At 39.1% G+C, this 23,066-nt stretch overlaps 1 protein-coding gene across 1 annotated transcript in view; it reads left to right on the plus strand.

The window, feature by feature from the left end:
* The first annotated feature begins 5,028 nt into the window (after positions 1–5,028).
* The window catches only part of Cacna2d1 (calcium voltage-gated channel auxiliary subunit alpha2delta 1), a 405,712-nt gene continuing 387,674 nt past the window's right edge, over positions 5,029–23,066 (plus strand). Inside the window, exon 1 of the mRNA XM_028776033.1 lies at positions 5,029–5,123. Coding sequence (XP_028631866.1) covers positions 5,029–5,123 — 95 coding nt within the window. The remainder of the gene's footprint in view (positions 5,124–23,066) is intronic.

Here is a 23,066-nt window from a genome sequence, read left to right on the forward strand (position 1 = left end):
CATAGCAGGAAGGTTCACAGCAACATGCAAGGAGTGAATGGATCTCCACTGCTTTGCTGTGGGCCATCTCCACCCTGGTCAACACATTTGTTACAGTTCTTCTAGTTAGCTACGGACACTCTAAGAGACCTATCCTTAAAGAATAGGCCATGGAGTGAAAACCTTTACACTTGTGAGTAAGAAAATGGAAATTGATGTCTATGAATTCCAATCATGGACAACAATCATGCTACTTAGAACAGAATTTTTCTAATTTCTGTCTAGTTTTAAAGATATGCGATATTTAAAATAGTGATAATTTGCTAAGAAAAAGAAAGAAAGAAAACATCAGACAGTATCTGACAGTCCTCTACTTGCTTGGGCATCATAGTAATTTTTCCCTAAGTTATCCAGAATCTTGGGGATCACTTTTGATCATGGTTCATATCTTGAGTAAAATACTGTTGCTGGATAATATCTATTGTATTAGTTTTCAAGATGTGAACAAAAGTTCACACCTCTCCTCTATACATGACCTTTATTTTGTCATCTATGAATGAAATATAGAAAGAAGTAAAGTAAATATATAAGATTAAAGTTCCCTATATGTATTCAGATAGTCTTGTATATGTTCTAACAACATTAGGCAGTTCAGACTTCTAAATTGAACTCACGTGGGAACAACTGTAAAATGCTGGCTCCTGCATTTCCTTCCCCGTGTTCTTTACCCCTGGCCACCCTTTTCTGCAATGCTTCTGTGCACCCTTATCTGAGCTGCACCATGTCTGAAATCTACAATGAGTGAGTACCAGCCTCTGTTGTATAGAAGCATTCTAGGCTGTAGTGGGAAGTCTGTATATGTATAAACTACGAAAACAAGGCAGTAGAAGAGTAAGACCCATATATATAAGAAGAGTAAGACTGTCTTATTTGCTAGCAGTCAGTCTTGTTGGCCATTTCAATATTTACTATCTTTTCTTGACTGCTTCCCACTGCTTTGCTGTTGCTAGTGAATGTTTGGATAAATAATTGAGTGCCCCTCTTCCCTTTGCTTAGGTAGGCCTGTGGATATACACTTTATATACTGCGCTGTAACTTTCAGACCAATAGAATGAAACAAAACACAGTTCTGGCTTTGTTTATGGATTGAAGGTTCTTTCCATGAAATCTAGATTTTAGAGAAAAGTAGGAAAATAGAAAAGTCGGATTTTCTTTTCTATATTTTATTTTTTATTTATTCTTTTTATTTTATTTTAGTAGAAGTCATGCTTTGGGCCATTATTTTCTGTAGGTACTGAGATATGATTGTGAGTAACAGAAGTGACAGCAAGGAATAGGGAAAATGTAACAAGAACAAAAACACTGAATGTCAAATTATCTGATTAGCAGTTTTAAAGCAGAATTACATAAAAGCTACTGTTGTATCGTGATGTGGTAGTATACATCTTTAAGTGGATCGCAGGACTCAAAAGGCAGATTTCTGTGAGTTCAAGGCCAGCCTGGTCTACACATAGTGAGTTCCAGGATAGTGAGTTCCAGGACAGCATTAGAGATCCTGGGGGAAGATGGGGGGTGTTGGGGGGAGGTGTTGTTTATTTACAGATATGAGGATGTTTTGCAGAGTGGCATAAATCCGACAAAGACAACAAGCAATGGACGGCAGTAAATACGTTTAATGCTCCTTAGTGTTCGCTTAGAAAGCAGTTCTTTTATAAAAATTGAATGCCTTGTTTGTCTGTCTGTTTGTCTGTCTATCTATCATCCATCCATATATCTTGGGCCAAAAAAATTTATTTTAGATTGTTTATAGGAAACATTTGACTCTTCTTAATTTAGAATAGTTGCTTTTTCCATTTTTTAAATTAAGGCTTTTTTAGTGCCACTTTATTTTTAAAACACTGAAAAAGAACTCTGTCTCTTTCTTTCCAACTTAAAATGCACTGCACATTTCCTTGTCCGTTCTCCAGGGACTTGATATTTGAAGTTGCTTTCTTTCCACTCCTCTCTTGAAAACAATCTCTAAGGAGGTAAAACAGCTGAACCTTCCTGTTCTTTTTATCTTTCATTGATATCAAATAACTATTGAGAGTTAACAATGAATCATATATTTGCTTTAAACAAAAGTTAATATTTTCTATGTATTGTCTTTAAACTCTTACAGAAATTATGAAATACAAAAAATCTGCATTGCTTCACTAATTTACTTTCCAAATAAAGTGTTTTTGCTTAAATAAATTGTAGAAATTAATTTTTGGCTTCTTGATCTTGTTTTAGGTGATAATACAGTCATTTTTACTTTCAATCCCTGTGATTTGTAAACATTTTAACTTAAATGACAGATTTTGGAGATTTAGGGAATTTTTATCAAAATTAATAGATTATGATCTGAGCTCTATGAAGCCTCTCCCCAAACCACAACTGAGATGAAAAAAAGAAAGTCATTGTGTAAGGATATGGTTAATCCGGCAGAAGCATAATGCATGTTGTGAGGTTGTTTTGGCAATCATAGATACATCTTTTTAAAACTTCATTTTTAATGTTTTCATTAAAACGTTTTGTGTCAACAAAAAGAATTAACAGCTAAATTTCACTGCAGAGAAGTAAAAGATTGAACAACACCAACCCTTCAGAATAAGAATTGTAGAAGCAGCATCTCTCTCTCTATCATAGCTTCAGATACCGGAGAACCTAGTACATCATCAGAGTGATCTAAAGACACTGAGATCTGGCTCAATGCCAATAAAGTTTATAATGAAGCCTGACTTACCTTCTCAAAGACTTTATTACATTCTTTTATTCTATATAAGCCTTTTCTTCCAAGAAAAGAAATTACATATATATATATATATATATATATATATATATATATATATATAATATACAATGGTAAAGAGTCTGAAGCATTAATGAAATAATTGACATAATATATTATAACGATATTTTAATATAGTAAATCAATTATGAGAACAGTACATTATGTAGACAATAATGAGCATTTAATTCTGTTTTGTCTAATTCTCGTGCAAGAGAAGATCTGCCCATGAATAATTAAAAATTGTAAAGAACGATGGATTTGACTATATGGGTGTCTAATTTGGGGAAGGAAAGGTATCAGCAGTTGTAGCTGTAGTTGTATCTGCTGTAGCTCCAAATCCCATTACAGCCACTGCATCCCTCATTCCTGCAGCTCTGGTGCCTAGCACAAAACAAACTAAGTTAAGTCGCTCTGGGGTGCCTTTGTCAGGCCACTCAGAGTAGGAAGAAGGAAACAAAGGGCAAGATAGAGATGCAGAGGACATAAAGAAAACAAATAAGGCGTGAAAAGGGAGAGATAAGGGGGAAGGGACCGCTAACCTACGGGCCAAACACCATAAAATCACAAATACGTTTGTGAGCTGCTCAGCAGTCACCATCACCATCTCTTTGTTTGGTCAATACCAAATGAGTAGGGGTCTATCTACCCTTTTCTAAAAACTTGGGCCTCAGATAGGAGTGATTAACAATCTTAATAGCCACAAAATCATTACAGATTCTTCGCTTTAGTTTGAGGGTGTTTTTTCTCATCATGAACTGTATTCTCTGACTTCATGTCAAAGTGTTTTCATATCCTTCAGCAAGCAGCTTCCGAATTTGGGCTGTTCCCTGAAGCCTTTCTAGCAGCGGCCCACCAAGTCTGTCCTCGAAGGGGGCCTGAGCCAGGCAGGGAAGGTATAGTTGAAGACCCGGATTGTTTTGTTTTTTTTGTTTTGCTCCTTCTCAAAGACCCTCGCTAGCCCTGCTTCTCCTTAGGGTTGAGGTAAAAGCAGCCCTTCCTCCACATTTCAGATGCAATTTGCAGAGGGCCACCTGTTTCTGATGTTAACCTCCTTTCTGTGTTCACACTGATAAAGTGAATTCAGCAGACAGCAACCTTGTTCACAAAGCAGTCCAGTGATCAGGACAGGGAATTTTTCAACCAGTTGGAAGGTTGCTTGCTAAGATGTTATCAAGCCCCTTGCAACAGTAACCACCCTCGAAGGAGTATTCGTTTCTCTAGTCTTCATTCCGGTGGAACAGTAGGAAAGACATCTTACAGCATCTTGCAGCTCCTTCTTCATCAACTCCCAGCCCGCCCCCGAGGCTCTGTCCCCGCTAGGTAAACCGAGTCTACTTGTACGTGGGCGTAGGGCCGCTGGCACCGTTAGTTAGAGCCCAGTCTAAGGCCCTAACCCCTGGCACACCATGCAAGCCACTGCCACCTGGTTGAGTCCACAGCGGCGTTTTCAAAAGCACCACAAACCTCCTACGTTTGTTGTCAAATCACTTCAGGATTCTTAGGCAGGCAGCGGATTCTCCGCCTGGGAGAAGGGCTTGGGGGCCCCTGCCAGATTGTGCAAAAAATAACCCCGGGGGAGGCGAGCAAAGTGCTCGGCAGGAGCCTGCGTGAGCGGTAGATGCCCGCGGGCGGCCGGTGGTCCCTCGGGGAGCACCTACGGGCTGGGTCCGCTCGGCCTCCGCACGCCCCGCGGCGGGAGCAGGCGACGGCGACTTTGGGAGTTCCTCTCTGCCTTGTATGGAGGGCTGCGCCCCGGCCGTCCCCGCCCGGCTCTGACGCCCGGCCCTCCCGCTGCCCACCCACAGCCGCCTCCCCGAGACCCGCCCGGGGAAAGGCAGCCCGAGCCCCGCTCCGGCCATCCCCATCCCCGCAGCCGCCGCGTCCCCGCGCCTCCCCCTCCGCCCCCGCCCCGCCCCCGCCCTCTCCTCGGCGACCGCGGATAAATCAGGGAGGCGAGCGCGGGGAGCCAGAGCGCGCGGGCGCCGGCAGGCTGGCCGAGCTCCGTTTCCACAGTCGCCCTTGATGGCGGCGCAGGCGAGGCAGCCGTGGCACGGAGCGGCAGCCACGCGCTAGAGAGTCCGCCGGCCCCGCCCGGCCCGCCCGCCCGTGCCCTGCCCGCCTCTCCCCGCGCGCCCTCCGGCAGACGTCGGCGCCCCGGCTCGGTCCCTCCGCCGCCGCGTGCAGCTCCGCCGCCTCCGGGCCGGCAGGGAGGGCACTGATCTTCGATCGCGAAGATGGCTGCTGGCTGCCTGCTGGCCTTGACTCTGACACTTTTCCAATCTTGGCTGATCGGCCCCTCGAGCGAGGAGCCCTTCCCTTCGCCCGTCACGTAAGTCGGCGGGCCCGGGTGGGGCTGGAGGCGGGGGTCCCCGCTCGATGCCGGGCGGACTGCCCGTGGGGGCGGGGAGCGCGGCTGGGAGCCTCGGAGGCTGGGCCGCCCCGTGATGCGCTGCTGGCCGCTGGAGTGAGCTCGGAAGCGGCGTGCCGAGCCTCGGCCGGTCGCACCGTCCCAGGGAACGTCCGCCAGCCGTCGGCGGCGTCTCAGCCTGGTCTCCGAGGATGCTCCAGGCTGAAGACTGTAGCCGGACTTGGGGGGAAAACTTTGTAGGCATACCCAGTTCCCACCAAACCCAGCCAGATGAAAAGTTGGGTTTCTGTTAGGTATTTCAGAGTAAATTTCACTCTGACCCGGGTAGCTTGCGCCTCTCCTGTACTTGGCCTCTAGGATGCTAATTGCTGTGCTGTCCAAACTCATTTAGATCCCAAATTACTAGGAGCGCCTGACAGCTTCCCTGGTTTCTAGCCAGCTCGCTCCCGGCAGCTGAGCGAACTGTCCACCCCAGCGCTCACAGGTAACAAGGGCCACCCAAGCCAACCTACCCAACCCTTTATTTGAAACATCTAAGTGCCGACAGACACGCGGTTCCTGTTCTTAGAATGAATAGAACCCCTATTCTTTGAGGGTGGAACTCTTTCCCCAGTCTCCTGCAATTTTCCCTTATTTTTAACATTTCTAAAATAACTTTCAAAAAGAGAGAGAGAAAGAAACCGTTGCTATTCTAGAAATAGAGTGTTGAGAGGTAGCTATAGTCACACTGCAGGAAGGGAGTGCAATGCAACCATTCTCTGCTCTCTCCCGGTGCAAGAAGGAATCAGAGTCAGTGGCACATATACATATTTTTAAATGCGCTGAATAGCTTATCTGGCATTCTGGGAAAGCATTTATTTTGGTTCTTGAAGGTACTTTAAAGCTGCTTGGAGTAGGTAGTCTTAAGTGGGTGAGTCACTTTAATGCATTTTACATAACAAAAACAAAGCCCATGGTAGCCTTCCCGGCTTTTATGGTGCGGCTTTTATGGTGCGGGGACTCACTTGCTGTCCTTTGTTGGCAGAGAGCTGAATCCTGGAGTTTTGGGGGTACACTAGAAGTGCATCTGTACTAGCTGGAACCCGACAGCTATTATTTAAGATTTGGCCTAGAACATTTATCACCTTAGGTGTCAGTGCAAGCATCTAGAGATGCTTATTCCTAGCCAGAAGAAAGGGGGTGTCTAATATTTATGGTATGATTTACAGTAATGTTCTCTTTCGATAATCTTCCATAAAAATGATTGCATATCCTTTTTGTTATAAAGCAAAAGGGTAAAAGCCATCTGTAGAGCTTCGTTTAATTGGCAGAACGTTCCAACTGTTTAATTTTAAACATGAGAACTCTAAGAATTCCCTTAAGATGCTACAAAATCACCCAGTCTTATTAAGAAACCGTACTTCATATTTTAGTGCTTTTGAAGCTCGGCCTATTACATAAGAACTCGGGTGCCTCTCATGCATTTTGTGTCAAATAAGTTGTGGCTTCTAACAAGCCACATCTTTAACTTACTCGGAATGCACATTTTTAGTGTTGTTTTAAATTGATTTGCCAATATTTCTGCTAATTGGAAAGGGTGCTTCCTTCCATTAAGGAAAACAAAACATAAACAAACAAACAAACAGCATTCAGCATGTCATAGTAAAATACTAGTGTAAAGTTTTTTTTTTTAATTAGAACATCTGAAATAAATGTTTTCCCAAAATTAAATAACTCAATTTTCCTGGTCAGATATGTGCTAAAGACATGAAGGAGATCAAGTAGGCATTTAAGATAGGAATTAGGGAACTATGTTTGTTTTTCTTTGAAAGGATTTGTGTTGTTTCAAACGAGAGTATGAAAACATTTTTATACTATGAGAAACGTTATTTTATGGACTAAGAATGGGCTTTATAGCTCAAAGTCAGTGTCTTTAAGGTAATATTAACAACGCTTTTGGAAACCTTCCTGCTTCTGCAATTACTTATTTGCAAAGTTAGCGATTCTATCTTTGGAGGAATGGTAGTTGACATCTGTACTTCATGCTAGATTTCAGAATAAAATCTGTGAAAAAAAGGTGGCATCAATCTCATCAAAAAAAGGTGCCATTTGCTTTGCTTGCCTGAAAAAAAATTAAATGCAATACTTATCAAGATAAAGCTCAGATCATCTAGGGAAAAAAATCAAGTTTAGAAGACTGAATCCAAAGAGTGAAACAATTGTTAAAGGCCAATTTTGATGCTTCTATTTATAAATTTCTCAGAAAATCATTAGGAAATGATTTGGTTTTGTTGGCAGTTTTATTTTTCAAAAACAATAAAATAAAATGAGAAGTTTTCATCTTCAGAAGAGGAAGACTGTGCTACTAACACACTGTAACATTAATTAGTCACTAATTGGAGTTGCATGTAAATAGTAATTGTAATTAAGAGCTTTTTTATTGATGTTTAACATGAAGGTCTTTAGTTTTGTTATAATAAATAAACATACTACTGTAAATGATAGATTTTCTGCCCTCTTTTTAAAAGACCATTCTAATACAGTATATTCTTCTGCAGTAAAATTGTAAACCCATTCCAACGATTAACATTCAAACAATGAGTTTGTTTTTAGGCAAAAGAATTTTAATATCGTTTTTATTTTTATAGACTAGATATTCCTTTTGGGTATGATTTTGAAAATAAAGTGTGAAACAAAACACATGATGTGCTAGCAAGCATCCAGTCCCTGTTGGGGCATGCTTTAATGGAAAATACATCATCTTCGTATTATATACTATACATATATTATAGTGCTATTTCAAAATATAATTCTCAAAAAGGGCAGCTTTCTTTCTGGAAATAATTCCTTGGCATTTATGTTAAAACATATCTGTTAAAATTCAGGAACACATGCGTGCTGATCAATATAGTAATGTTAATTTAAAATTGTCTTTAATTTTAGAATGGGCTTATCAATCTACTTTTAAAGCATTATAGTTAAAATTAAACTTTTATCCCAGCCATATTGAAGTGCTACTCAGTGAGCAACAATTGGATGAAAGCCAATTACTATATGTGATTTGATTACATAATTTAAACATATAACTGAGGATTTTAGTTATTTTTAATAAAGTATTGCAAAAATCAGTAGTTTTTGAGTTCTGAATACTTAGAGATACATATTTGCTGTTGTTATGTAGACATATTTCTATGTCTGGATGCCGTCATGTTGGAATGGTATGGAGCTAGTCCTTGCATTAAGAGCGAGTGCTGTAGTTATGCTCACTTGAACTTCCTATTTATATTCTACATTGCATGAAGAAATGTGTCATAACAAAGAATATAAAATAAGACAGTATATGTAGATTCTAAAATGAGTGAGCATTGAAAACTCTTTTCTCAATTTCTAACTTGTTCTCATAGCTCTAACCACATGAGAGCATTGATTACTCCACAGGTGCATGATTAGAATGTGAAACAATAGGTGTAGCTTTCTGGATAAGTAGTGGCATATTTAATTTGTTATTGTTTTATGTAGGCATATAAGTCACTATTGGCCTTGGCTTTTCAGTGAACATTAGACAAACTGAACTAAAATCCAAAAATCATTGTAGAAAAATACATACAGGAATATATGCTTATGGGTTATAAAATAAACAATGATGTATTTTTCCTTTCTTCCAGTAGATTTTATTAATTTTACTTAAATAAACCCATGGAACACTAGAATATAAAGCAGGTAATTCAGTTTTAAAACAGATTAAAATCTCATCACTCTTTTGCTTTAGAGAAACCTAAGTGTACACCTTTCTATTGTCTCTCTGATACTGGACTAGAACAATGTAGCATGCTTTTGTCTTTTCTGCTAAGATGAAAGCAAATAAAGCATTGTCTTTAAATTCATTATTTGCTTTTAGAGCATAAATTAATAACAAGCTATGTAGAATTTAATATTTTTAAAACATTAAATATTTGTGCTCCCAACTTTCTGCCCTTTAATTTGTTCTCCATAGCACCGTTATATTACTTAGCCATTGTTCCTTTTTGTTTCCATATTTTTCAATACAGGTAGGAATTCCTTGCCTCCTAGTATTTATCTTCAGTGAAGTTTTAACTTGATGCTGGATATTTAAGTGGGTGACATGAAATATTTTTTGCGCAATTATGTAATTTTAAATCTCCTTTACTGTCTTTGGGTATAGACCTAGAAAGTTCTCACATAAGCACATGTAGAAGGCTGTAGAAAAATCAGAATTTGTTTTAGGTTCTAACATGCAACATTTTATTGTTAAAAAGTAGCAGCCTTCCATCAAATATGCTAAAAGAGCTGTCTGAGGTAGTATGTCGGAGTATATAAGCTGCTTACTGTGGAGAATGAACAGTTCTGCTGTCTCCAGTGTGTAGTTCCTTAGAGTCTACAGAGTGCACTGTGTGCTGCTGGGTCTGTGAGTGTGGCAGCCCACCCTTCATGGACTGCCTATAACTTTCTCAGCCTTCCATGCGATTTCTTTCCTGGGCAGTGGTAGCCAACCATGGAGCCTGTGCATGATTTTTCTTAGCTTTTACCTGCACTAGACAAGAAAATGGGAACATCATGTTCATTATAGAGTTAAAAGAAAATGTCAGTTGATAAAGCAATTTATACTGAAAAGGTAGCAAAGGCCACATGTACTTCCTGTTAAAAGCATCTAAAGATTTTGTACATAATTAGATTATTTATCTAGTGTGTACAGTTACAGTGCTCTTTAATTGTTAAATAACATGTTGTATGTTAAAATATATATTCATGAATATATATTCATATCCATATATGTATGCATACATATATACTGGATGATTTGCTATTTTTTTCAAAAATAAATTGCACTGTAAGCTAATTCATAGGGTCCATGCTATAAAATATCTGTTAATCTCTTACCATCTTTAATGTTTAAATTTTATTCCAAGCATTAGAGTGACATTGTATCCAACAACAACTTGCAAATGAAACTATTGCACTGAAAATCTTGACATACATACATACATACATACATACCCACTATATATATGTGTGTATATATATGCATATACACATACATATATATAGTGGGTAATTTTACTTTTTCATTTATGTATAGTATGCATCTGTGTTTGTAAAAGTTAAATATATTTGGTGTTATGATATTTTAGAAATGGAGACAATCCTGTGTTGGTTCAAAACATTATATAAAATATGAATTTAGGCATTCTGTGATAAAAGACTTTCTTTTGTAGTGATCTAGCATATAGGAACCAATGCTATTAGCAATTAAAGCAATGAATGAAGATAGTGACCATTTCTTTCATAAATTTTAGCATTTATTTGTATAGATTTGAATAATCTTGTGAATAAGAAAACCATTGGCCTTGTGGCCTGAACAAACTGGTACACCTTTATAAATATATATATATACATACACATTCTGATTCTAAATTACTGAAGTTTATAAGTAGGATATATTACATATAAACATATATTGACTATTAAATATCATTATTTGAAGAAGTTCTTTTCAAATATGAATGTGGAATATTTCAGGCTAAATGTTATTTTAACATATGCTTCTGCTGATTTTTTTAAAGCCATATGCTCAGTGAATTAAAAAAATTAGGATGCATTTAAAATTCAGTATCATGGATGCAAGAACAATTTAAATTAGAAATGATGGCATAGAAAATGATAGTCTTTTCCATTTTAAACACATCAGTTTGACGCTAATCTCACTGGATAAGTTCTTTTTCCTGGACAATTGAAATTTTACTATGGTACTCTCCTAGTGTATGATGAAAAATGATCCTAGCAATTTTGTTTCAATACTACGTATTGTTTCTTTTCCTTTCTGCATGTTCACATACACTGAATACTAATTGTAATTTGTTGTGTGCATGGGCATCAAATCAAAGAGAAAGATTTTGTCCCCTCCCCGGGCTGTTCCTAACCAGCTTTTAAGTTCCTGTCTTTTTCACTTGAATCTCTGCTCAGTGTTTGTTGAGATATCCTCCTGTCCTCTAAGGGAAATTTGTGAGGGATTGTGACACACAGATAAATCTGTAGCACATAATTGACACTTCTATCAAAAATATCAGACAGTCTAGACAATTGTTCCTTTTGACATTTGCCCACATAGTGTGGGGATAGTTAGAGAAACAAACGGAAAAGAGCTAATAAAATGGTCCCTTTCTAAGGTGCTTACTGGCTGGCCATATAAGGGATGGCTGGACAATAACTCCTTATCCTGAGAGTTAAAAGAGGGATAGCTCAATAAAATAAATGAGGTCAGACACAATGGGAGAATCTCTTGTTTTAAAATGGTGATCAACAGGCCTTGTGATAAAAGTACCTTGAGGAGTGATGTTGAAAGTGGGGCAGAGAAAGGAGCCCTCAGATTTACGAGTTACAAAACTGCAGATGCTAGAAGTAGCCGCTAGTTGTTTTCACTGTATTGTCGTCATCCCTGGCTCACTCCAAATGTGATCTTTCTTAGACTTGAAATGCTGTTCATAAAGCATGGGATTCATTTTTAGAGACCTAAATATTCAGATATGGAAATTCAGTGTAAGGAATACAGACATTAAAAGTGTCTAGATTTTTTAAAAAAACATAAAAATACTTAGAAATTCATATGTTTTATGAACTTCTAGGGAAACGGTTCCTTGGATAAGAAATACTAGCATGATATTTCATTACAAGCTTTAAGAGTTAATTATCAAGCAAGAAGCTCTCTAACAAAATCTCTTACATGGGATTAAAAGAAACGAAATAGCCTGTAGATGGTCAGCCTTCTAGGAGTGCACTCAAGGCTATTTGGGACAATAAGTAAATCGTCTATTTCATTTTTAGAAATAGTTTTAATTTATATTTTCTCCTTTCATGTTTTCTGCTTCAAATGTTTTAACTTCAAATATAATTTAATCCAACAATTAATGCAATTATTATTCAGTGCCAATCATGTGCTTTACTAAGGTACATCCTAGGAGTACAAATGGAGGCAAGGTGTCCCAGTGAATGACAATCACAGTTCCAACTCGAGCAGGAGATAGTGGTGTGCATGCAAGCATGACGGAGCCAAAGGCAGAGCACATATTGAAAAACCACAATCTAATGACCCAGGATCTGCTGGGGTTTAAGCATGGCCAGGCAAGAAAAGATGCCAATGGAATGGTCTCTGTCGGTCTAGCTTATAAATTCATTGCATCATAACCAGAGGGAGGTTCACAGTTTACACAGCCCATGAATAGTTACAGTAGTCCAGCTATGTCAACTGTAGGTCTCCATCATGTGTTTTTGGAATTTTTAAATGGAAAAAAAAAGTATTGGTAGATTTTTGAATCACAGTATTTACCTGATTGATTAAGAAAGGGTCATTTGTTAATTTAGTTTACTGTCAGAGAGAGGAAACCATTAGAGAGGTCTCGACTGATGGATGAAGATTTTGATAAAGGCAGCTGAGGAAGGAATCAAGACAGAAAACAGTGTCGTATATAGGGACTGTAATTGTGATAGAGTCAGGGAGAAAAGTTAGTAGACTAACTTAGCATCATTTGACAAGAGATGTTTGGGGTCTACAAAATAGTGGCTATGAGGAAAGGAAGCAGGCAGAGGGTGGTACGGTAGAGGTAAAATTTCAGGCCTTGGTGGTGATAGGAGGCAGGACATTAGAAAGAAGTGGACGATAAGTTCTCTAGCAGGTAGATCATGTTTCATTAAACTTCATTCGCCTGGGGCGGAATTAATACTTGGCACGTGCTGATGGTGAGCTGATAGGTATCCTGACTGCATGGTGCTGAGTTGTCCTGTTTTGCAGGTATCTATTGGTCCTGAGCACTCTCTCTGTGTAGTGTTTGGAAGCTGTTTCAGAACAGCTTGTTTAAAACCAGAATAAAGGTTTACTTGTTTATTTAGCTAAAAATATTTAGTGCTCATAATGGAGATTCTCAGGAGAGATTTGGTGCACTGTTCTATTTGCAGAGAGGCCAAGCAGTGGGGGTCCCATCAAGGATGTCAGCAAGTTTATGATATAAATGAACAGTTCAGTAGGGCTGGTGACACAGCATGGTTCCTGAACTTTGAGGGTACAAGGGAAGTTGGGAATTTGGAGACAGAAAGTGCAGAGCTCTCTTTCTAGGAATTTGGGAATGTGAAGGAAATGAGTAATCTAGAATAAATTCAGAATAAAAAGGTGGATGTGGACGATTTGGAATTCGTTAGTCTCAAGACCAGGGATTATATTAGGTCATTTGGAATTAGGTTTTATAGGAAATCAGTCATAGGGCTATCTTAAACCAAAATTTGGGAAATGCTTTCAGATAGTGGCAGAATGATATGATTCAGTCTCATAAGCTGAAGTCAAAGAAATGCCAGCAGATGTGGGACAGGGGAGGCTGCTGTTAATGTCATCACTCAAGTGAGCCTGGCTTCTCTGTTTTACCTCCTTCTTATTCTTCTCTGCAAATTGTGTTTATTGGCTTCCTAGTATTGCATGACTGCAAGGGGTCATGCTTTCTTGACTGAAAAGAAAGGGGTCATAGGAAGTCCAGAATCTTACTAAAATGTATCCTCCATTCGAGAAAAAAAAAAAAGACCTGATAAGCCAAAGTAGATCTGATAACTGTCTATGTTTCAGTCAGCTGTGAGCAGGAGATGGGATCTAGTAAAGGAACAGACCCTGATTGACTAAGCTTACTTCTCCTTTTCATCTTCCTCCTCCTCTTCTTCCTCCTCTTTTTCTTCTTTTCTCATGCCTGATCCATTCTCATTAGCAAGTGCTTCCTTGTGGAGGACCAGTGGCTGTTACTACTGGTGGTAGAAGAAGCAATTCTCAGAAAAGGCTGCATATGCTGAGGACATATATATAGAAAGAGAAATAAGCATTACTGGAGGGGCAGTTTGTGTGTATCAGAGGAAGTAGGCCAAAGGGCAGAGAGAGGAAGCCATTAGAGAGGTCATGATTGATGAATGGGAGTTTTGATAGAGGCAGCTGAATTAAAATCAAGATGAGAAACAATGTCTTATGAAGTCACTTTTGAAACTTGAATCAGCCTTTAGAATTAGAGCAGGTCATTGAGATATAGGGTAGATACAAACCTCATTTATTGGAGATGTTTTTACAGGACTGTTCCAAACTATCCCTTCCATTCTGAAGAATAAATTGACATGATTTGTCACACAGAGCGCTCATGTCCGTAATACTCAGACTCTGAGGTACCCAGCCTAGAACACTTGGTAATCACAGGATTCCAGCTTCCTATTTTATTCCCTTTGCAAACAGAAACATTTGAATTTGTTATATTTCCTGCACTTCTTCCTCGGGAGGATCATCTTTTTGACAGTGATTTTTGACGATGTCATTAAATCTAGTATTTGTACTTGTATAGTAGTTTGAATAAGGATGGCCACTAGAGGCTCATATATTTGAATGCAGGGAGTGTCATTATTTAAAAGGATTAGAAGGGTTACCAGGTTTGGCATTGTTGGAGAGTGTGGCCTTGCTGGAGGAAGCGTGTCCTTTTGCGCTTTCAAAAACCCAAGCCAGTCCCAGTGTCTCTCTCTCTTCCTACTGCCTATGGCTCAGGATATAGCTCTCAGCTACTGCTCCTGTGCCTGTCTACATGCTGCCATGCCCTCTACCATGATGGTAACGAGCTGTAATCAGACGTTCATATTTGAAACTATAAGCAAGCCCCAATGAAATGCTTTCTTTCTTTTTATATGAGCTCTTGTGGACACAGCAGTAGAACAGTGACTAAGACATGCATGTGATTTAAGAATGAACATCACTGAACAGATATGAAAAAGCAATTCAACATTTTTGTTGATAATTTTTTAAGGCAAATGTGGGTGGTTTACTCCCTTGTTTTATTGTTTATAATCATCCTCCTCATGTTCATTATTCAGTAATTTACATTGATACACTTATCAAAAAGAAAACCAAGATGATAACAAACCACCTACAGATAAAATATTCCAGCCAGGCATGTCCTTGGTCAACCCTGTTGGAGGCATCTCAGGTCTCCCAAAGGTTTTGAAATTACTGGCAGCTGCCTTGCAACAGTTATCTGACTTCCAAGTTGAATGAATGGATGGTTAGGATCGAAGCTGCCAACAGTTCCCAGCATTAATCTTGATCACATTGGTCCCATTACAGTTTGGAAAAACCACCCCTGTGGTTTGTGGCAAGAAGCAGAAAGACGTAAGGGCTATTAGTTCCCTTTTGTGATTTTACTGTCCCCCCTTTCCCTCCTTCTTTTTAGAATTCCTTTCCTATGGGTATTTATGGTTTCAGCTACTCACTTTTTTTTTCTTTTTGCTCCTTCCCCTTTTCACTTCTCACTTTGTCTGTCTGTCTGTCTGTCTGTCTGTCTGTCTGTCTGAGACAAGGTGTTACCTTGCAGTTCATGTTGGTCTTGAATTCATCATTCTCTTGTCTCAGCCCCTAGAGTCCTGGAATTATAACTATGCCAACACTTCCAGCCTTATCTGAGGTAGCTTGAATTCTGTATTGGCTGTGAGCACTGCGGATGGACGTAAACCGACAGATAAAATATCCTAGCCAGGCATGTCCTTGGTCAACTCTTTGGAGGCATCTCCAGTCTTCCAGTGGTCTTAGAATTACTACTTATGATACCTGAGCTCTTTCTCAGTTCCTAGTACCATGAAACCACTCATAGTTTCCATGTTTTCAAATCTATCTCACTTTCAAAATAGTCCTTTAAGGTAAGTCTTACTGTTTTGTCTGGTTCAAGGATGAGCTGCTTCTTTGAATTTTGTTCTGAACTCAAATTAAATACTGGGCAGATTGATTCTACAGTTTCACCGTGACCTGTACCTCTGTGGCTGCTCACAGGTATCTTGAGTTGTGAGCATTCATTATCCCCCTGACTCTCTCAGCAATGAAAATTGAGAGAGAGACAGAATCAACAAAGGAGAAGAGAACTACGTCTTAGCTTCTGTCTGAAGAACAAATATAATGTTCTTGCATGCACAGTGACACTGTGGGGGTCAACTGAGTGTCCTTGGTGGAACCTCAGAGTACTTTTTAATGCTCAGAGTTGACTATTTGCCCTTTGCTTGCTTTCTCTTTCTTTAAGAGACCATGAATAAATAGTTATGGCTCAATGAGCAAGAACATCCTGCATTTGAACCATGAGAAACACAAAAGAATGGAAACAACAACAACTTCCAAGAGCCTTAAAATTGTCTCTAGAATCATAAAAAGGAGACAGTGGTAAAAATGCCATGGGTAGAGTGGCATCCCTAGGTTAAGGATAGAACTGAGGTCCTGAAACACCAGGAAGAAAGCACAGCCTGCGAGGTGTTTCCTTTTGACTTTGCAGCTAGCACCTGTTGTAGGAGCAGAGAGCTCCAGGAGAGTGAATCTATTTTAAAAGTCACAACTTTGCCACTGATAACATCTCTCTCTCTCTTTTTAACCAAAGATGTGAGTTTTTAGTTGCAAAGCAGCATCTTTGAATTTTAAGAAAGCAGGGCCATTCATGTTGTGCATAGAACCAATTCCAGATAATCCTACAAACACAGTGAGACTTCAGTCATTAACAAAGGAGTCCACCAAGATCTGCCTGAAGGAAACTTCAAAAGGTCTTTGTTGATTCAACTCATTGCTTCCAGTTGCTTCCAGTCATGAAACTCCACCCAACCCTTTTTCAGCCTTTCACAATTACTACACTACTGGGAAAAAAAACACTCAGAATTTCTGCTATAAATTTTGAATTGGTTCAATAGCAAAGAGATGTTTTACATTAAGCCGTGCATTAATTCCTCACTAGTGACCACTATTCTATGATAACACAGAAGCAGCAAGTTTACAAGTGCCACAGAACCTGCCTTTTTGTGCAGTCATCTTGACATTTACCATGAAAAGAGATGTGTCAAATTCTTATGATGTTTGTCACTTTAAAAATACCAACCCTTCTTTGCTGTGACATCATATTAGAATTGACTTAAATTTGCATCTGTAAAAATGTTAGAGAACTTTAACAAATGGGCCTTGTGTAGCTGCAGGGGGATGGATACAACCCTTCATTTGTGTGGGGACTGCTGTAAAGCCAACATTGTGCATGTTTGGTTCTTTCTTGAAGCATCTGATTTTCCTTTTAAAATATCTGGAGGAATTGAAATTAACTTTTCATGAGGCAAAATTGTATTGTGTGTGTGTCTGTGTGTGTCTGTGTGTGTCAGTGTGTGTCAGTGTGTGTGTCTCTGTGTGTGAGTGTATGTGTGTCTGTGTGTGAATATGTGTGTGTAAGTGTGTGTGTGTGTCAGTATGTGTCTCTGTGTGTGAGTCTGTGTGTGTGTGTGTGTGTGAGTGTAGCCTTGTTCCCAGGAGATTAGTACATGGCTATAAGGGTCTACTGGTAATTGTTTAGAATGTGCAGTAATTCTCAATGGTAATAAGTAAACATGGGGGAATGGTAACTCATCACAGAGTAAACCATGCATGATAATTGGATGAGATCATTCATTCTTTACATTATCAAATGTGACACCGCCTGTCTGTGTGATATCTCAAAGCCAGCTGAGTCCTTGGCTGGAAATGACTGACAGCAGGGGCCATCTTAGGCTTGAAATCCTCAGACTTTGTTCTGCTCTCTTTTTGTTTTTGTTGTTTAGTGTTTTGTTTGTTTGTTTTGTTTTTTATTAGTTTGTTTCCCACAACTGAAATAGATAATCCCCTAGACTCTAGTTTTACTTTGGACAGAGGGATTTTAAAACATGGCTTAAACAGGCAGCTTAGGGGTTATTTTATCTTCTCCTTGTGTTCAGTTTGCTCCCCTAACTGAAGCGTGGAAACATCTGCTTACATATATATGTATGAGTTGCCTGTACAAACATTACAAGTACACTTCAGTATGAGTGAAATTTATATAAAATTTGAATGTTAATCCTGATATATAGATATTGAATAAACATTTAGGAGAGAGAATGAAACCTTAAAAATGCTTTCTAGTAGGTAGATTAAAGACAAGAAATTTTATTAGAAATATCCAAGGTATCAAAATATATATGGGTGTCCTGTATGGTTGCTGGTCATGGTTTCATTTGTTATCTACCCTGAGCACTGTGTGAATGAGCCTCCTCTTTATCATTCAAATAATGTAGTGACCCTATAGTGAAGCATTTGCTTCCATGATTTGCAGTTGACTTGGTGGTAGACATTTAAGTAACAATCGAGCCATGCTGGCCTACTTAAGTGCTGAAGACACAGGTAGGCAGTATGAGCTTGGAAGAGTTAGGGTTTCAGTTAGGTAAAGTACTCCCTCGGATTCAGAGTCTGCAGTTTGGGACTGCTAATTTTCTTGAATTTCATCCATATACCTTACAAAGGAGGCCATGTTCGGTGCCTTTCATTGGAAACTACAGTCCTTAAATGAGATGCCACCTAGCGCTTGTATACACATATTTTCAGTGGATTTAGGAGCAAAGAATTGAACCTTAGCTAATCTTCCTTCATCCTAATGTGGGTAATGTGGGGACATAGCCTACAGGCTCTTACTTCAGTGTTCATCTGTTGCTGGAGAGAGGCCTCTTTGGAGATTACTAAAGACTGTTTTCCCTAAATAATCTCCTGTACTCTTCCACTGAAATCACTGGAGGACTCTAAATCTTCCCTGGAAGGAGCATAAGAACTGGATCAAGTCGTAAAAATGCAACATATTTACTAGCTCCTCCTTCCATTTCCTGAGGTCTGCCTACAGTTTCTAACCTTGGATCATGGCTTTAGTGTAAAGCTGAACTGTGTCACTAGAATGGATGGTGAGCCAGCTGCAAGGCTTGCTTGCTTTCCGGGACTTCTTCATTCAGAAGAGTCAAAAGAGATGTCTGGGAAGGCTTGCAGATCTCTCAGGCGTGGACCCCTGCTGAGTAACAGCAGAGGCTTCCTCTGTCTTGTGTAGCCTTCCACATACCCTCTTAGCATTCTAAAAACTAAGCAAAAGTGTGGGATTGTGCCATTTCTAACTAGATTTCCTTGTCGGAACCACAGAGCATAGGATTTAAGTGATGGTTGTTTTTCCCCTTTCTCCTGCAGAGTGTACCATGTAAAGGCATAGAGAAACGAATTCCTTACATACTTGATGGTTTTCTAGGGAGCAGAATATGTTCAGGAAGTAAGCTTTGGAAAACTGAACATCTATATGCAGCAAACAAAATAGGACCCTTACCTCACCCCGTTTGTATAACTTAATTCAAGATATGTGGAAGTCTTAAATGTGAAGCCTCAAACCTCATTTTTTTTTTAAAAAAAACTTTTCAGTGTTAGATTAATGACATAAAACTTCAAAACTGAAATGTTGTGTGTATCAATGCCAATCATATAAATATACTTAAACCTGGAACATGGATACTTTTGAAGATTTGTGACTATTTTTTGTCATAATCTGTCTGATTGGTTACATGGATGGATTTAAAATTCAGCTCTATAATTTGTTAGTTTGATAACATGAGGAAGTTTATCTTCCCACTGTTGAAATTACCAGCTGTTTCCCCAGGACAGAAGGGTTGACTTACACATGTAGAAAGCTCCAATGAGGTATAATTTGATGAGGAACGGGGGAGATTCCTGGAGTCAGGTGACTTGGGGTCCCTCTTGTAGAGGAAGGCTGCCTGCCTTTAGTTCCTCTTACCTTTGAGTGCTCATCTCTTCAACCTCCGTGCTTTGTCTGCATGCATATCTGTGTTCCATGTGCCTTAGGTGCCTTAGAAGGCCAGAAGTAGTGTTGGATCTCCTGGAACTGTAGTTTTCAGCTGTCATGTTGTGCTGGGAACTGAACTGACTTTTCCTGAAGATCTACAAGCTCACAGATGCTGAGCCACCTGCCCAGCATTGCCTTTTTATTTTTTATTCTGAGAAATAGTTTGCCTAAGGAAATAATCTGTCTAAGTTGCTTAGGTTTGCCTTGAACTCTCCACCTACCTGGAGAGTTACACAATTCCCATTCTTTGTTTTCCATAACTTAGATTTTTTTTTTTTTAACTGAGCAGTCCAATGTCTCAGAGGATGCTTTCTGAAAAAGTGATCCCCACTGTTTTCTTCTCTTATGACCTTCTGGACATTTTTTTTTTAAAAAAAAAACTAACAAGAAAACACATTTATTTTAGAAAAGGTCTGGTCCTTCTCTTAGGCACTATCAGAAGAATTCATCAGGCCAGGCTGACCATGAGATTTTTCCTTTAGATTAACACATTAACAAATTATACTTTAAGAGGCCCCTCCTTATTGTGTTGTAGCTGATGTTGGGAGTGACACCTGTTATAATCATATTTCTCACTGCCCCAAGAAAAATGACTTACTGAACTCTATGAGCAATAAAAGTGGAATTTGGACACTACAGCTTTTATTATTAGAAAAGGATCAGAAATGCCAAACCCCCCACCTTAGAAAATGGGAATATCTGTTCACTTGTTACCATAGGTGTTCACAGTCGTAGGGTCAGAGGTCCTGCCAGTCTTCTGCTCTGTCACATCAGTTCAGATCTTCTCACAGAACAGGAAAGCCTAGCGGCTCACTTATTCCTCATTAGGGTTGCTGTCAGAATTAGTTAGCCCAGCAGTCCCCCTTCTACCAAGCAGAATTGTCTGTCCTGTGGCTTAAGTCCACTTACAAAGATCATTGTCAGTAAAACTCGGGGGAAATGTCAAAGGATAGCCAAGGCAAGGGGTCTATGTAAAACTTTCCACAATGCTGTGGATTCCGATGTGGATTACAAAGTTGATGAGGCAATACTCTAAAATAGTAATTAGCATCTACTTATTATATGTATCCTTATGGAATCTTCCTAATGCTCCACTTATAAAGTATTAACGAGTCACCTCTACAGTGAATGGAAACAACATGAATAACAATGACTTAGTTTTATTTAAAGAAAAAAATTAAAGATAAAATGGCGTTTTATTCAAAAATGAAGGTTTTTGTATGCTTCACACAGGGACCCACTTCCTCTGCTTTGCTCATACCTGGTGATTTTGCTCTGGTAGGCCTGTCTGTTTATTCAGGACCATCTTTTTATACCTGCAGCACTAATTAATTTTCTAACACTTGGGATTCTGGCCAGAGTAATTGTCAGATTTAGTGTTACTCACATGAACTATGGTAAAGGAATAGAGTTTATTTATTTAATTAGTCAATTTACTCTCCATTGCACATGTTTATTTTTGTGAATTAGAATGAATAATTAGTGAAAAAAAAGAAAGTTATCATTATCATTGTTATTCTTATTATTATATGTATGTATCTCTGTATCTCTGTATCTCTGTATCTCTGTATGTATGTATGTATGTATGTATGTATGTATGTATGTATCTATCTATCTATCTATCTATCTATCTATCTATCTGTTTTGAGAAAGAGTTGCTTTGGATGTTCCTGACTGGACTGGACCTCTCACTATGTAAACTAGGATTACCTTGAAGCAACAGGTAGATCCTTCTGCCTTTGCCTGAATAATGGAAGTGAAGCTGTAAGCCACCATGCAGAGCCTAACTAGAAATTTCAAACAGATAGACAAAATAGAACATGTATTTTTTAAAAACAAAACATTCAGTAGACATGTATTGACTTTTAGAAGAACTGTACATGTGTCAAAACTCTCTTTCTTTATGAACTGGTGGAAGTGTTCCCGATTTAGTAGGTTTTTCATCGATGCATAGTCAGAACAGATCTGATGTCATTATCTTGAGTATTTAATACAATGAAGTCGCTGTTTTCATTTTGACTCTTCATTGAAGTGTATGTTCTTGTTTAGCTGTTGGATAGTCATGCTTTTTCTTGTTTCTTTTTCTCTCTCTCTCTTCCTTCTACAGGATCACATGTATATGTTAGCCAAGTGTTCTACCTACACCCAGCCCTTTTTGTTTACTTTTTTAGCATATATGGAAACTTTGTCTGCATATCTGTGCTCAGTGCCTTAGAAGGCTAGAAGTGGTGTTGGATCCCCTGGATCTGTAGTTTTAGACAGTTTTCAGCTGTCATGTATGTGCTGGGAACTGAACTGACTTTTCCTAAAGAGCTACAAGCTCACAGATGCTCAGCCACCTGCCTAGCATTGCCCTTTTTATTTTTTTATTCTGAGAAATAATCTGGATAAGGAAATAATCTGGCTAAGTTGCCTAGGTTTGCCTTGAACTCTCCATCTACCTGCTCCAGCACACGGAGTGCCAGGATCACAAGCACGTGGTGCTCACTGTGCCTGTGGCCTTTTGCTCAAGGTAACTCTAGTTATTTGGTTTAAAGCCTCCTATTAAATTTTTCACATGTGAATTCTTAAGCAGAATTTCATGTTACTTACAAACACATTTATCTTTAACTATATTCTCTTTAGAATATTTATTGCAGGCTGTGAGTACAAATATTTGCTGTCAGCAGAACATTTATTTAGATACTGAAGTAAAAAAAGTGACCACTTCAGCAAGTTAGCTAATATGAAAGTAGCTGATGGATTCTGTGATTACTTGTCTATACTATAACAACTGTAGACACGATTTTATCCATAAATTAGTTTATGTCTCAGAATTAAGATGAAGAGTGTCTTACAACATGCCAGGGCAGGTTAAATTTCCTCCATGTTTGGCTTGTGGCGCTGCAGTTAACACAAAAAGTCTCCACTAAGCTCAGATCCCAGAATGTGTCCCATAATAGAAACGAAAACATTTGTTGTGTTGAAACATGCCAGAATCAAACACATTGTTTTTACAAAAGTTGTCAAAAGTGGCTAGGCTTGGTACACACCTTTAATCCAGCACTTGGAGACAGAGGTAGGCAAATCTCTGAATTCAGAGGCAGCTTGCTCTACTCAGTGAGTTCTGGGCCAGTCAGGGTTATAGAGTGAGACCCTGCCTCACACAAACCCAAACCCAACCCAACCCCACCCAACCCAACCCAACCCAACCCAACCCAACCCAACCCAACCCAAC

This window comes from Grammomys surdaster, unplaced genomic scaffold, assembly GCF_004785775.1.
Source record: "Grammomys surdaster isolate TR1022 unplaced genomic scaffold, NIH_TR_1.0 264, whole genome shotgun sequence".
Taxonomy (NCBI): domain Eukaryota; kingdom Metazoa; phylum Chordata; class Mammalia; order Rodentia; family Muridae; genus Grammomys; species Grammomys surdaster.